This window comes from Budorcas taxicolor, chromosome 4 (genome assembly GCF_023091745.1).
Source record: "Budorcas taxicolor isolate Tak-1 chromosome 4, Takin1.1, whole genome shotgun sequence".
NCBI lineage: Eukaryota > Metazoa > Chordata > Mammalia > Artiodactyla > Bovidae > Budorcas > Budorcas taxicolor.
Genome location: NC_068913.1, coordinates 25824969 through 25841589, shown reverse-complemented (window position 1 = coordinate 25841589; position 16621 = coordinate 25824969). Strand labels below are relative to the sequence as shown.

The 16621-nt window shown below is 38.6% G+C and overlaps 1 protein-coding gene across 1 annotated transcript in view; it reads left to right on the top strand.

The window, feature by feature from the left end:
• The window catches only part of AGMO (alkylglycerol monooxygenase), a 393019-nt gene that overhangs the window by 126606 nt on the left and 249792 nt on the right, over positions 1 to 16621 (top strand). Inside the window, exon 4 of the mRNA XM_052639089.1 lies at positions 3695 to 3798. Coding sequence (XP_052495049.1) covers positions 3695 to 3798 — 104 coding nt within the window. The remainder of the gene's footprint in view (positions 1 to 3694; positions 3799 to 16621) is intronic.

Genomic DNA, 16621 nt, shown 5'->3' with positions numbered 1-16621 from the left:
GATTATGCCTGGGAAGTTTAAGGTCATTATGGTGAAATACTTCTTATTTGTGTAGGAATAGTTTCCTTCATTACTTGAGTAGAAATATAGGGTCATTACTAGGAATGATTTAAAAAGTGTGGACCGATTAGAATCTACATTAGATATAAACTGATGTCCTGTGAAAATACTTGCCTCACTTGAAAATATATGAGTTGAATAGAAATGACTTCTGATAAGCCTCTCTATTCATAATCCTGTTCATAATTTCATTCTCACAGAATTAAATCTTTCTTATATTTCATTTGTTTACCAAAACTCTTTTTGCACATTTTATTTGGTAACTCCCTATATAGATTGTGTGGATCACAATAAACTGTGGAAAATCCTGAAAGAGATGGGAATACCAGACCACCTGACCTGCCTCTTGAGAAACCTGTATGCCAGTCAGGAAGCAACAGTTAGAACTGGACATGAAACAACAGCCTGGTTCCAAATAGGAAAAGGAGTCCATCAAGGCTGTATATTGTCACCCTGCTTATTTAACTTCTATGCAGAGTACATCATGAAAAACGCTGGGCTGGATGAAGCACAAGCTGGAATCAAGATTGCTGGGAGAAATATCAATAACCTCAGATATGCAGATGACACCATCCTTATGGCAGAAAGTGAAAAAGAACTAAAGAATCTCTTGATGAAAGTGAAAGAGGAGAGTGAAAAAGTTGGCTTAAAGATCAACATTCATAAAACTAAGGTCATGGCACCTGGTCCCATCACTTCATGGCAAATTGATGGGGAAACAGTGGAAATAGTGGCTGACTTTATATTTTTGGGTTCCAAAATCACTGCAGATGGTGATTGCAGTCATAGGTAGACTACAGTCCATGGGGTCACAAAGAGTCGGACATGACTGAGTGACTTCACTTTGACTTTACCTCTTGGAAGGAAAGTTATGACCAACCTAGACAGCATATTCAAAAGCAGAGACATTACTTTGTCAACAAAGGTCCGTCTAGTCAAAGCTATGGTTTTTCCAGTAGTCATGTATGGATATGAGAGTTGGACTATAAAGAAAGCTGAGTGCTGAAGAATTGATGGTTTTGAACTGTGTTGTTGGAGAAGACTCTTGAGAGTCCCTGGGACTGCAAGGAGATCCAACCAGTCCATCCTAAATGAAATAAGTCCTGATTATTCATTGGAAGGACTGATTTTAAAGCTGAAATTCCCATACTTTGGCCACCTGATGCAAAGAACTGACTCATTTGAAAAGACCCTGATGCTGGGAAAGATTGAGGGCAGGAGGAGAAGGGATGACAAGAGCATGAGCTGGTTGGATGGCATCACTGACTCAATGGGCATGAGTCTGAGTAAACTCTGGGAGTTGGTGATATACAGGGAGGCCTGGCATGCTGCGGTTCATGTGGTCGCAAAGAGTCAGACACGACTGAGCAACTGAACTAAACTATATAGATTGTGGCTTCCCTGATAGCTCAGTTGGTAAAGAATCCACCTGCAGTGCAGGAGACCCCATTTCTATCCCTGAATTGGGAAGATCCCCTGAGAAGGGAAAGTCTACCCACTCCAGTATTCTGGCCTGGAGAATTCCGTGTACTGTATAGTCCATGGGGTCACAGAGACAACTGAGCCACTTTCACTTTATCTAGATTGCTCACAGAGCTTTCATTTGCTAAATCAAAGCTTTTTCTTGGCTAAGAAAAGCCCACAAGGATTGACTATATTTATGTCTATCTCTCCATATATCCATGTTTTTCATTAAAACTCTTTAACAAATTATTCTGTCATGTGCTATGTATTTTAATGTGTGTGTGTGTCCATGCTAAGCTGCTTCAGTCTTATCCAACTCTTTGTGACCCTATGGACCATAGCCCACCAGGCTTCTCTGTCCATGGGATTCTCCAGGCAAGAATACTTGAGTGGATTGCTATGCCCTACCCCAGGGGATATTCCTGACCTAGGGATCTAACCCTAGGTCTGTAGAGGTTATAAAAAGGTTGTCCCAATACATATTATTATGCATCTCCATGTCTCCAGCATTAGCAGATGGGTTCTTTATAACTCTGATTATGTGGCAATTGCAAAGACTAATAACTCAGTATTTCTACTCTTCAGTTCAGTTCAGTCACTCAGTCGTGTCCGACTCTTTGCGACCCCATGAATCACAGCACACCAGGCCTCCCTGTCCATCACCAACTCCTGGAGTCCACCCAAACCCATGTCCATTGAGTCGGTGATGCCATCCAACCGTTTCATCTTCTGTTGTCCTCTTCTCCCGCCCTCAATCTTTCCCAGCATCAGGGTCTTTTCAAATGAGTCAGTTCTTCGCATCAGGTGGCCAAAGTATTGGAGTTTCAGCTTCAGCAACAGTCCTTCCAGTGAATATTCAGGACTGATTTTCTTCAGGATGGACTGGCAGGATGGAGATCCCTTGGATCTCCTTGCAGTCCAAGGGACTTTCAAGTGTCTTCTCCAACACCACAGCTCAAAAGAATCAATTCTTCAGTGCTCAGCTTTCTTCACAGTCCAACTCTCACATCCATACATGACCACTGGAAAAACCATAGCCTTGACTAGACGGACCTTTGTTGACAAAGTAACGTCTCTGCTTTTTAATATGCTGTCTAGGTTGGTCATAACTTTCCACTCTTAGGTTCACTGTTAAGTTCCCATGCATCCAAACCTTTTTTTTTTTTTAACTTTCAATGTATGCTGGCAGGGATAACTGTCGTGTTGTATTCTATCTTCTATATTTGTAGCAAAGGACAAAATTTAAATTATTTAACTAAGAACATACTTTCTTCTAATAATATAAAATATATGGAATTTTGATATATAATTCTGGTAGAAAATGAAATAATGAGGACAAAATGAAAAATATGGGCTTGTTTTTTAAATTCTATACATTTAGATGGTCTTTAGAGAGGCATATTGCTGCAGAAAAAACACAACTATCTTTCGGATTTATATGAATTTTAAGACAGTATGAGGGCAATTTGAATAATGGTTAATGAAAATTAAATGTTTGCATTTTCTTTTTTTGAGGATAAACAGAAGTTATGTGGGACAGTTTTAGAAATGGTAAAGTGTTTGGTGAGATATGGGAAGAAATATATGTAACTACTAGTTACTAATATATATAGCTATAAATGAAATGGAAATGTTAAATCTTAGGGCCAAATATTATTCTCCATTGTCTCTTACTCCAATAGACAGATTTTGAAATTTATTACAAAGCCATTAGGGAAGAATATGGTATAATATTTCATTTTTAAATTTATACACCATTTCTCCCATCAGAGTATTTTTCTTTAATTAGAAATATGTTATCAGATGCTGAAAAATCATCACAGTGCATTGACTGTTTTGTTTGAACATTACAAGTTAGCTTTTATGATCTGTTATATTGTAATATGTTAGCAAAGTGTAAATTTTGGAAGTCATTTCAGTTTGCTGGAGGCATTTAATTATATTGTATACACTATACATATTTATTGGCTATGTTTCAGTTTTGTTTATAATTTATTTCCTCTCTGCTTCCAAAAATGATTCAAGGCAGCTTATTTTAATTATATTGGTCTACTTTCCCAGAGATATTCCAGACTTTTCTTTCTCATTCAATAGAGCAGCATACACAACTGAAAATGGAAGTTGCTTTGTTCTTATTCTCATGGCTCATTTCAAATTATGTGTTTTGCAGAGGTTAACATTATGTGGGCTGGTCACCAAACACACCACAGTTCTGAAGGCTATAACTTATCCACAGCACTGAGACAATCCGTCCTCCAAATTTACACTTCCTGGGTAAGTTTACAAAACTGAATTTATGTGATAATATAATTTCATTCAGTCACAGCTGTTCCTATTTCTTATTCTGAGTAAATGAATGGAAGGTGTTTTGCTAAAACACTTCTTTCTCCTCTATAAGGCCAGAGACTGAAGTGTTTCTTTCTCTTCTGTTAAGCCAGACACATAAGAAGCAAGTGGTATTGTTCAAAGGTACTCTTTTTTTTGACAGCCCAAAACTCACTCTGAGGTGTTTGGAAAGGTGAGAAAGTGTCTAGCTAATCCTTATTTACTGACAACAAAGAAGCTAATAGCAACAGCACTAATTAGTAACAATTAGTAATAGAGTACTCTTGCCTGGAGAATCCCATGGACAGAGGAGCCTGGTGGGCTTCAGTCCATGGGGTCGCAAAGAGTTGGACACGACTGAGCGACTTCACTTTCACTTTTCACTTTCATGCATTGGAGAAGGAAATGGCAACCCACTCCAGTGTTCTTGCCTGGAGAATCCCAGGGACGGGGGAGCCTGATGGATGCTGTCTATGGGGTCGCACAGTGTTGGACACGACTGAAGCGACTTAGCAGCAGCAGCAGCAGCAGTAATAGAATACTAGTAGCTCCAGAAAGATGAAGCAACTGGGCCAAAGTGGAAACAACACTCAGTTGTGGATGTTTCTGGTGGTGAAAGTAAAATCCAATACTGTAAAGAACAATATTGCATAGGAACCTGGAATGTTAGGTCCATGAATCAAGGTAAATTGGTAGTGGTCAAGAAGGAGGTGAAAAGAGTGAACTTTGACATCTTAGGAATCACTGAACTAAAATGAATGGGAATGGGCAAAGTTAATTCAAATGACCATTATATCTACTAATGTGGGCAAGAATCCCTTAGAAGAAGTGGAGTAGCCCTAATCATAGACAAAAGAGTCCAAAATGCAGTACTTGGATGCAGTCTTGAAAACAACAGTGATCTTGGTTCATTTCCAAGGCAAACCATTCAACAACACAATAATCTATCTATGCCCCAACCACTGATGGTAAAAAAGCTGAAGTTGAACAGTTCTATGAAGACCTATAAGACCTTCTAGATCTAACACCAAAAAAGATGTCCTTTTCATCATAGGGAATTGGAATGCAAAAGTAGGAAGACAAGATACTTGGAGTAATAGGCAAGTTTGGCCTTGGAGTACAAAATGAAGCAGGGAAAATGCTAACAGAGTTATGCCAAGAGAACCCACTGGTCATAGCAAACACCCTTGTCCAACAACAAAAGAGACAACTGTATACATGGACATCATCAGATGATCAATACTGAAATCAAACTGATTATATTCTTTGCAGCTGAAGCTGGAGAAGCTCTATACAGTTAGCAGAAACAAGACTGGGAGCTGACTATGGCTCGGATCATGAGCTGCTGCTGCTAACTGCTGCTAAGTCACTCCAGTCATGCCCGACTCTGTGCGACCCCAGAGACGGCAGCCCATCAGGCTCCCCCGTCCCTGGGATTCTCCAGGCAAGAACACTGGAATGGGCTGCCATTTCCTTCTCCAATGCATGAAAGTGAAAAGTGAAAGTGAAGTTGCTCAGTCGTGTCCGACTCTTCATGACCCCATGGACTGCAGCCTACCAGCCTCCTCCGTCCATGGGATTTTCCAGGCAAGAGTACTGGAGTGGGGTGCCATTGCCTTCTCCACAGATCATGAGCTCCTTATTGCAAAATTCAGAATTAAAGTGAAGAAAGTGGGGAAAACCACTAGACCATTCAGGTATGACCTAAATCAAATCCCTCTTGATTATACAGTGGAGTTGATGAATAGATTCAAGAGTTTAGATCTGGTAGACAGAATGCCTGAAAAACTGTGGAAGAGGTTCATAATGTTGTACATGAGTCAGTGACCAAAACCTTTCCACAGAAAAAGAAATTCAGGAAAACAAAGTGGTTGTTTGAGGAGGCTTTACATATAGCTGAGAAAAGAAGAGAAGCAAAAAGTAAGGGAGAAAAGGAGAGATATATCCAACAGAATGCAGAGTTATAGAGAACAGCAAGGGGAGATAAGAAGGCCTTTTAAAATGAACAATGCAAAGAAATAGAGGAAAACAATAGAATGGGAAAGACTAGAGATTTCTACAAGAAAAATGGAGATATCAAGGGGACATTTCATGTAAGGATGGGCACAATAAGGGACAGAAATAGTAAGGAACTAACAGAAGCAGAAGAGATTAAGAACAGGTGGTAAGAATACACAGAAGAACTATACCAAAAAGGTCTTAATGACCAGGATAACCATGATGGTGTGGTCACTCATCTAGAGCCAGATACCCTGGAGTGTGAAGTCAAGTGGACTTTAGAAAGCATCATTACGAACAAAGTTAGTGGAGGTGATGGAATTCCAGTGGAGCTATTTCAAATCCTCAAGGATGATGTTGTTAGAGTGCTGCACTCAATATGCCAATATGCCAGCAAATTTGGAAAACTCAGCAGAGGCCACAGGATTGGAACAGGTCAGTTTTCATTCCCATCCCAAAGAAGGGCAATGCCAAAGAATGTTCAAACTATGGTACAATTGTGCTCATTTCACATCCTAGTAAAGTTATGCTCAAAATCCTTCAAGCTAGGCTTTCAGCTGTATGTGAACCAAAAACTTCCAGATGTTCAAGCTCAATTTAGAAAAGGCAGAGGAGCCAGAGATCAAATTGCCAGAATTCACTGAATCATAGAGAAAGCAAGGGGATTCCAGAAAAACATCTGCTTTTACATGAAAGCCTTTGACTTAGTGGATCACAACAATTAGTGGGAAATTCTTAAGAAGAAGGAAATACCAGACCACTCTCCCTATCTCCTGAGAAACCTGCATGCAGGTCAAAAAGGAACAGTTAAACCCTTGCATGAAACAGCTGACTGGTTTAAACTTTGGAAAGGAATATGACAAGGTTGTATATTGTCTTCCTGTTTATTTAACTTGTATGCAGAGTACATCTGGCAAAAGGCAGGGCTGGATGAATTACAAGCTGGAATCAAGATTGCTGGGAGAAATATCAACAACCTCAGATATACAGATGATACCACTCTAATAGCAGAAAATGAAGAGGAACTAAAAAGCCTCTTGATGAGGGTAAAAGACAAGAGTGAAATAGCTGGCCTAAAACTCAACATTGAAAAAACTAAGATCATAGCATCCTGTCCCATCACTTCATGAGAAATAGATGGGGCAAAAGTGGAAGTAATGAGAGATTTTCTTTTCTTGGGCTCCAAAATCACTATGGACAATGACTGAAGCCATGAAATTAAAAGATGCTTGCTCCTTATAAGGGAAGCTATGACAAACCTAGCCAGCATATTAAAAAGAGAGACATCACTTTACCAGCAAAGGTCCATAGTTTTTCCAGCATGTATGGATGTGAGAGTTGGATCATAAAGAAGACTGAGCACCATAGAACTGACTCTTTTGAATTGTGATGCTGGAGAAGACTCTTGAGAGTCCCTTAGACTGCAAGAAGATCAAACCAGTTAATCCTAAAAATGAAGTCGCTCAGTCATGTCTGACTCTTTGCAACCCTGTGGACTGTAGTCTACCAGGCTCCTCCGTCCATGGGATTTTCCAAGCAAGAATACTGGAGTGGGTTGCCATTTCCTTCTCCAGGAGATCTTCCCAACCCAGGGATTGAACCCCAGTCTGCCACATTGTAGGAAGATGCTTTACCGTCTGAGTCACCAGGGAAGTCTAGTTAATCCTAAAGGAAATCAATATTGGAAGGACTGATGCTGAAGCTGAAACTCCAATATTTTGGCCACCTGATGTAAATAGCCAGCTCATGGGAAAAGACCCTGGTGCTGGGAAAGATTGAGAGCAGGAGAAGAAGAGGGCAACAAAGGATGACATGGTTGGATGGAATCACCAACTCAATGGACATGAATTTGAGCAAGCTCCAGGAGTTGGTGATGGATAGGGAAGCCTGGTGTGCTGCAGTCCACAGGGTCACAGGGAGTCTTACATGATTTAGCAATTGAACAACAACAAGAACAAGGAGCATGATATACTGACAGTGTATCTCAATTCAAATATATGCCAAGATTTCATTAGAAATTTAAAAAAAAAACAGTTGTTAAAAAAACCAATTCCCAATTCTGCATGCTGAAATAAAATCCAAGTAAATCTTTTGCTTTTTATTTACATATTAGGGCAGTTAGTATAATGCTCAACAGAAAATTTGGCTCCATAATATTTTAAAACAAGGAAATGACAAGACTAATGAATATCAGAAATTGCCTCTAGTTCTAAGGTTCTTTTGAGTCACTGGACAAACCTGATCTACCTACTATCAGACATCTGTGATTCTCTCTTTAACTCTTGCATTAATAGCTGTCTAAAATACTGCTACTAAAATGCACCTTGAGCTGGAATGTCAAAATTATCAGTGTACAAGGGTATTCATCAATAGCTTTTACTAACTATAAATTATAATGATCTAATATTTGTATGGTTCTCGATAGCTTGCATGATAGACACCATTTATTGAATATTTTCCATGTGCCAGGCAATCTTCTAAGACCTCTTAACATATTAATTTGTTTGATCTTTCTGGCACAGGTACTGTTATAGCTCTCATTTCAAAATTATAGCTGACTCCATAGTTCAGTAACAAAACTAGTAAAGGGTGGGGTAGAATTTGAACTCATTCACCCTGGCTGCAACGATCTTAACCTCTACACTGAATCCTCTTCTGTGTGCCTTTGTATTGCCTTTCACTTTTGTCATCTCCTTCGATCCTCACAAATAAGCCCCATGCTATACTAGATCAAGTATTACTATTATCAAGACCTTTAGATCAATGAGGTTAATTACACAGCTAGTAAGTGACAAAGCCCCATATTTGTAATCAGATGCCTCACATAGTCTGTAGAAAGATAAACTGGCATGTGTTCTGACCCAGACAGATGCACAGGCCATACAAATGGATAAGCCAATGATGGTACTAATACGTGAGCTGAAATGGATATTGAAAGAAATCAACCCCCACCTCCCCACAGCAGTGCACCTGTGTTATAGCCTATAATTTCTTAAGCCTGTTGTCACCAAGTACCACAAACAGGGTGATTTAGAACAGCAGAATTTTATTGTTCCACCATTCTGGAGGCCAGAAGTTTGAAACCAGTGTTGGCAGGGTCAGCTCCTAGAGGAGAGGCTGTTCCAGTCCTTTCTCCTAGGTTCCCCAATCTTGGGGAAATCATGGGGGTCCAATTTCACATGGGGGGTCTTCCTGCATCTGGGTTCAAACTTTTTTTAATAAAGACACAAGTCATACTTGCAGTGGCACCCCACTCCAGTACTCTTGCCTGGAAAATCCCATGGGTGGAGGAGCCTGGTAGGCTGCAGTCCATGGGGTCATGAAGAGTCGGACACGACTGAGCAACTTCACCTTCACTTTTCACTTCCATGCATTGGAGAAGGAAATGGCCACCCACTGCAGTGTTCTTGCCTGGAGAATCCCAGGGACTGGGGAGCCTGGTTGGCTACCATCTATGAGGTCGCACAGAGTCGGACACGACTGAAGCGACTTAGCAGCAGCAGCAGCAGCAGCAGTCATACTCGATTAGGAGCTCACCCTACTCCATTATGAGAACCTCTTAACTAATCACATCTGCAGTGATCCTATTTCCAAATAAGGTCACATACTGAGGTATTTAGGGAATAGGATTTCAACACATGGACTTTAGAGAGAAATGATTCCATCTATAGCACAGCTCTAAGCAATATAGATGAAAAAGATAGGTATTTCCCCTCTCATATCTTCTATAGCTTGTTCTGGAACTCTAGATGGTTAAATGTAGAAGAAAATGCTCTCTCTTACACAGCTGTATATAGCTCAAGTTGTTCAGGGCTTCAGTGAATGGAGGAAAGGACAGGCCTTTGACTATGGAGGGAAATAGTGTCCACCCTCCCTTCTTAGGGAATAGCTGCATTAATGCAAACTTCTATTAACCTGTACAAAATAGGCTGAACATATGACTGATTAAAATAATAACCTCAAAGATATTTATTCTCTCCTGATGTATATCTTACTCTGTACGTAATGATAACTCAAACCTCTAGTATTTGCATTTTGGAGGAGAAAGTCTCCAAGAAATGATGTAGCTGTGCTGGAAGTTGCTCGAGGGAAATATGTTGTTAGTGAGTTAATTACCTGAGCAATTGTCAGAGGAAAATTTTTATCTGAGCATCATAGATTTCATAAGTAGAAAAAACCTGCTGCTGCTGCTAATTCACTTCAGTTGTGTCTGACTCTGTGTGACCCCATAGATAGCAGCCCACCAGGCTCCCCCGTCCCTGGGATTCTCCAGGCAAGAACATTGGAGTGGGTTGCCATTTCCTTCTCCAATGCATGAAAGTGAAAAGTGAAAGTGAAGTCACTCAGTCATGTCCGACTCTTCATGACCCCATGGACTGCAGCCTTCCAGGCTCCTCCATCCATGATATTTTCCAGGCAAGAATACTGGAGTGGGGTGCCACTGCCTTCTCCAAGAAAAAACCTGGGAGATATATATTTAAATCATCCATTTAAATATATTATATTTAAACATATTACATATATTTAAATAATCTATTTTTATAGCCTCAAAATAAATCTCAGGGGAGCCCACTGAGATATCATACAATATCATACAATACTGAACACTGTCATTTGGAATTTGAATTCAGGCATCTGACTCCCATCTTTAACCTGGCTTAGCTTGTGTCCTTTCCCCTATTAAGGTAAAACATCCAAAAATACAGAGTATTGAAAAGCTAAGTGAAATGTAGGTTCACATTTATTTATTGCCAGACTGTATTCCCTTTATAACCTCATATCACTTTGCCACAGACACAGAAAATATGCTGAATAAATAAACTAGCATTGGGAATGCATCACAAGTTGCCAATCTGGGGTGGAGATGGGGAGGAAGAAAGGATGTGCAGTATGAGACATGAAAGGAAGGGATTGTAAATCAGCCTGGATTCTTGGTTAATATTTGTAGGTGTGTTTGAAGATAACTTAGATGGTCTATGACGGTTGTCACCCTGCGATAGATCTTTCTACACATTAAAATCAAAAAGAGCTGTCAGCTCTCTTCACTTTCTGTGAGTCTTTTCTAGGATTGTCTCCACTGACACAGCTACATAAGGCATATAATTTGGTAGTTACTAAGGTAACAAGGTATTTTAGAGCCCATAATAAACTGATTTGTGAAGTGAAAAGCAAGATTAAGCTCAGAGTATTTTCTTTCATATTACTATGAAAATTAGGGTGGTAGGCCTGTCATTTAAAGTAGTTTAAGATGAGAATTGAAAATTCAAGAATTTATAACATACTTTTTGCATTTTTAAAACCCAGTTTTGGCTAATTTAACATTACTCATCCCCAAAGAGCTACAATTAGTGGAGTACCATTCCCTCCCTCAAATTATTGATTCATTTTTTATTGAAGTATAAAACAATATAATATGTTACAAGTTTACAAAATGGTGATTTACAGTTGTAAAAGTTATAATCAATTTATAGTTGTAAAATATCAGCTTTATTTCCTGTATTGTAGGATATATCTGTGTAGTTTATTTTGTACATTATAGTTTATACCCCTTAGTCCCCTATCCCTATGTTGCCCCTTCTGCAGTTTAAGTGAGGCTTATTTATTATGTAATTAAATATATGGTTTTACTTGCTATTCAGTCTTTTATTATATGTCTTAATATAATGCATTTAATATGATAGTCTCTTCACTTTGCAAATAGTAAAATGTGTCTAGACTCATGAATATTGTGTAATATATACTAGGGTCAGGATTAACATCTCATTTTATTCCCACTTTATAAATAAAATAATCTGAAAGCTACAGCTTTATATTGAAAACTTAGCTTTAGAAGTGCTCAAAAAATAAAAGAATGGCATCAGTCAGGGGGATGCAGGAGCCAACTTGAAGGAGCTCCCAATGGCCATAATGCAAAACAATACAATATGTAACATAGTATGAAGTCATAATCCAAAGTATAAAATAAATACATGTGAAATCAGTCTGCACTGACATGTGAAAATGAAGGTGACTGTTGCTCAGTTGTATCTGACTTTTTGTGACCCCATGGACTGTAGCTCACCAGGCTCCTCTGTTCATGGGATTCTCCAGGCAAGAATACTGGAGTGGGTTGCCATGCTCTCCTCCAGGGGATCTTCCCAACTCAGAAGCAAACCTGTGTCTCCTGCATTGTAGGCAGATTCTTTACCATCTGAGCCACCAGGGAAGCCCCTGTATTTCAAATACATTTGAAATCAGTCCACAATGACATAGATCAGTGATTGAATACATAAATAAATGGGAGCAAACAGAAAATGAAATACCCTAAAGAATTTGAAATGATATCTGTAGATAATGCCCCCTTCCAGGAAGCTGGGATTAATGCCCGATTTATCCCTTTTACCCTCGGACTTCACTCTATTTATATATTTATTTTTATGCTGTGGTGTACAGCCTGTGGGATCGTAGTTCCACAACCAGGGATGGAAACTGTCCCCACTGCAGTGGGAGTCCAGAGTCTTAATCACTGGATCACCCGGGAAGTCCCTGGGCTCTACTTTAAAAACACCTTTACAAAGAATAGAGTATGGAAAGGGGACAAAATCTGGGTTGGGAATTTAACTTTACAGTGAAGAAACTTACCAATCAATAAATCAAAGATCAATGTTAACATCAGCAGTGACATCTTAGTAGCAGGTGCCATTTGATAAGATGTGATAAAAAATATATGCTGGTACCCTGTGACAAGATACGTGGGAATGAGTATTTACCCCCATGGTCTCTGTCACCAAAACCCATAACCCCAGTCTAACCATAAGAAAAGACATGTGTCAATCTCAAATTGAGTGACATTCTACAAAAATACCTAGCCAGTATTTGAAAGTGTAAAGGTTATGAAGCACAAAGAATGTCTGAGAAACAATCACAGATCAGAGGAGGCTGTAAGATAAAAACTAAATGTAATATTTTATCTTAGATGGATTCTAAATTAGAAAAAGCATGTTAGTGGGGAAAAACAGAACTAGTGAAGCTTAAATAAGGTGTGGAGTTTAGTTAGAAGTAATGAATGGCTGTCAATTCCTTAATTGTTTTGATGCAGTTTAGTAATATATTAACAATAGAGAGATTGGGGTGAGAATATGTGGCAACTTCCTATCTTTGCAACCCTTTTGCAAGTATAAAACTATTATAAAACAAATAATTTATAAAAAGATAGAACCACATTTCCATACCTACATTTTCAAACTCAGGGCCATGATAAATCATATACTGACTCAAGAAAAAAGCAATGTACACTTAGTCATTACCAATAGACGTTGATTCCTAGGACCCCCTAGAATATCATGAAGAGCACTCATTCAGCCATGCTATTTTATTTTATTTTAATTGGAAGTTAATTACTTTACAATATTGTGGTGGTTTTTGCTATACATTCACATGAATCAGCCATGGGTGTACATGGGTTCAGCATCCTGACCTTCCCTCCCATCTTCTTCCCCATCCATCCCTCAAGGTCATCTCAGTACACTAGCCCTGAGCACCCTGCCTCATGCATCGAACCTGGACTGGCGATCTATTTCACATGTGATAATATTCATGTGTCAATGCTATTCTCTCAAATCATCCCACCCTCGCCTTCTCCCACAGAGTCCAACAGTCTGTTCTTTACGTCTGTGTCTCTTTTGCTGTCTCTCATATAGGGTCATCATTACCATCTTTCTAAATTCCGTATATATATATACATTAATATACTGTATTGGTGTTTTTCTTTCTGACTTACTTCGCTCTGTATAATAGGCTCCAGCTTCATCCACCTCATTAGAACTGCTTCAAATGCATTCTTTTTAATAGCTGAGTAATATGCCATTGTGTATGTGTACCACAGCTTTCTTATCCATTTGTCTGCCAATGGACATCTAGGTTGCTTCCATGTCCTGGCTATTGTAAACAGTGCTGCAATGAACACTGGGGTGCACGTGTCTCTTTCAGTTCTGGTTTCCTCGGTGTGTATGCCCAGCAGTGGGATTGCTGGGTCATAAGGCAGCTCTATTTGCCACTGTTCTCCACACTGTTCTCTATAGTGGCTGTACTAGTTTGCATTCCCACCAACAGTGTAAGAGGGTTCCTTTTTCTCTGCACCCTCTCCAGCATTTATTGTTTGTAGACCTTTTGATCGCAGCCATTCTGACCAGTGTGAGATGGTACCTCATTGTGGTTTTGATTTGCATTTCTCTGATAATGAGTGATGTTGAACATCTTTTCATGTGTTTGTTAGCCATCTGTATGTCTTCTTTGGAGAAATGTCTGTCTAGTTCTTTGGCCCATTTTTTGACTGAGTTGCATATTTTTCTGGAATTGAGCTGCAGGAGTTGCTTGTATATTTTTAAGATTAATTCTTTGTCCTTTGCTTCATTTGCTATTATTTTCTCCCATTCTGAAGGCTGTCTTTTCACCTTGCTTATGGTTTCCTTTGTTGTGCAAAAGCTTTTACTTAGGTCCCACTTGTTTATTTTTGCTTTTATTTCCATTACACTGGGAGGTGGATCATAGAGAATCCTGCTACGATTTATGTCAGAGAGTGTTTTGCCTATGTTTTCCTCTAGGAGTTTTATTGTTTCTGGTCTTACATTTAAATCTTTAATCCATTTTGAGTTTATTTTTGTGTATGCTGTTAGAAAGTGTTCTAGTTTCATCCTTTTACAAGTGGTTGACCAGTTTTCCCAGTACCACTTGTTAAAGAGATGGTCTTTTCTCCATTGTATATTCTTGCCTCCTTTGTCGAAGATAAGGTGTCCATAGGTGCGTGGATTTATCTCTGGGCTTTCTATTTTGTTCCATTGATTTACGTTTCTGTCTTTGTGCCAGTACCATACTGTCTTGATGACTGTTGCTTGATGTTGTATAGCCTGAACTCAGGTAGTTTGATTCCTCTAGTTCCATTCTTCTTCCTCCAGATTGCTTTGGCTATTCGAGGTTTTTTGTAATTCCATAAAATTGTGAAATTATTTGTTCTAATTCTCTGAAAAATACCATTAGTAGCTTGATAGGGATTACATTAAATCTATAGATTGCTTTGGGTAGTATACTCATTTTCACTATTGATTCTTCCGATCCATGAACATGCTATCTTTCTCCATCTATTTGTGTCGTCTTTTATTTCTTTCAGCAGTGTTTTATAGTTTTCTATATATAGGTCTTTTTATTTAGGTAGATTTATTCCCAGGTATTTTATTCTTTTCATTGCAATGTGAATGGAATTATTTCCTTAATTTCTCTTTCTGTTTTCTCATTGTTAGTGTATAGGAATGCAAGAGATTTCTGTGTTAATTTTATATCCTGCAACTTTACTGTATTCATTGATTAGCTCTAGCAATTTTCTGGTGAAGTCTTTAGGGTTTTCTCTGTAGAGGATCATGTCGTCTGCAAACAGATTTTTACTTCTTCTTCTCGAATCTGGATTCCTTTTATTTCTTTTTCTGCTCTGATTGCTGTGGCCAAAACTTTCAAAACTATGTTAAACAGTAGTGGTGAGAGTGGGCACCTTTGTCTTATTCCTGACTTTAGGGGAAATATTTTCAATCTTTCACCATTGAGGATAATGTTTGTTGTGGGTTTATCATATATGGCTTTCATTATGTTGAGGTATGTTCCTTCTATGCCTGCTTTCTGGAGGGTTTTTATCATAAATGGATGTTGAATTTTGTCAAAGGCTTTCTCTGCATCTATTGAGATAATCATATGGTCTTTATCTTTCAATTTGCTAATATGGTGTATTATGTTGATTGATTTGCAGGTATTGAAGAATCCTTGCATCCCTGGGATAAAGCCTACTTGGTCATGATGTATGATCTTTTTAATATGTTTTTGGATTCTGATTGCTAGAATTTTGTTGAGGATTTTTGCATCTATGTTCATCAGTGATATTGGCCTGTAGTTTTCTTTTTTGGTGGCATCTTTGTCAGGTTTTGATATTGGTGTGATGGTAGCCTCATAGAATGAGTTTGGAAATTTACCTTCCTCTGCAATTTTCTGGAAGAGTTTGAGTAGGATAGGTATTAGCTCTTCTCTAAATTTTTGGTAGAATTCACCTGTGAAGCCATCTGGTCCTGGGCTTTTGTTTGTTGGAAGATTACTGATTATGGTTTTAATTTCTGTGCTTGTGATGGGCCTGTTAAGATTTTCTATTTATTCTTGGTTCAGTTTTGGAAAGTTGTACTTTTCTAAGAATTTGCCCATCTCTTCCAAGTTGTCCATTTTATTGGGATATAGTTGCTGATAGTAGTCTCTTATGATCCTTTGTATTTCTGTGTTGTCTGTTGTGATTTCTCCATTTTCATTTCTAATTTTGTTGATTTGACTCTTCTCCCATTTTTTCTTGATGAGTCTAGCTAACGGTTTGTCTATTTTATTTATCTTCTCAAAGAATCAGCTTTTCGTTTTGTTGATTTTTGCTATGATCTCTTTTGTTTCCTTTGCATTTATTTCTGCCCTAATTTTTGTGATTTCTTTCCTTCTACTAACCCTGGGATTCTTTGTTTCTTTCTTTTCTAGTTGCTTTAGGTGTAGAGTTAGGTTATTTATTTGATTTCTCTCCTATTTCTTGAGGTTGGCTTGTATTGCTATGAACCTTCCCCTTAGCGCTGCTTTTACTGAATCTCATAGGTTTTGGGTTGTTGTGTTTTTATTTTCATTCATTTCTATACATATTTTGATTTCTTTTGTGATTTATTGGTTATTCAGAAGTGTGTTGTTTAGCTTCCATATGTTTGTATTTTTAATAGCTTTTTTTCCTGTA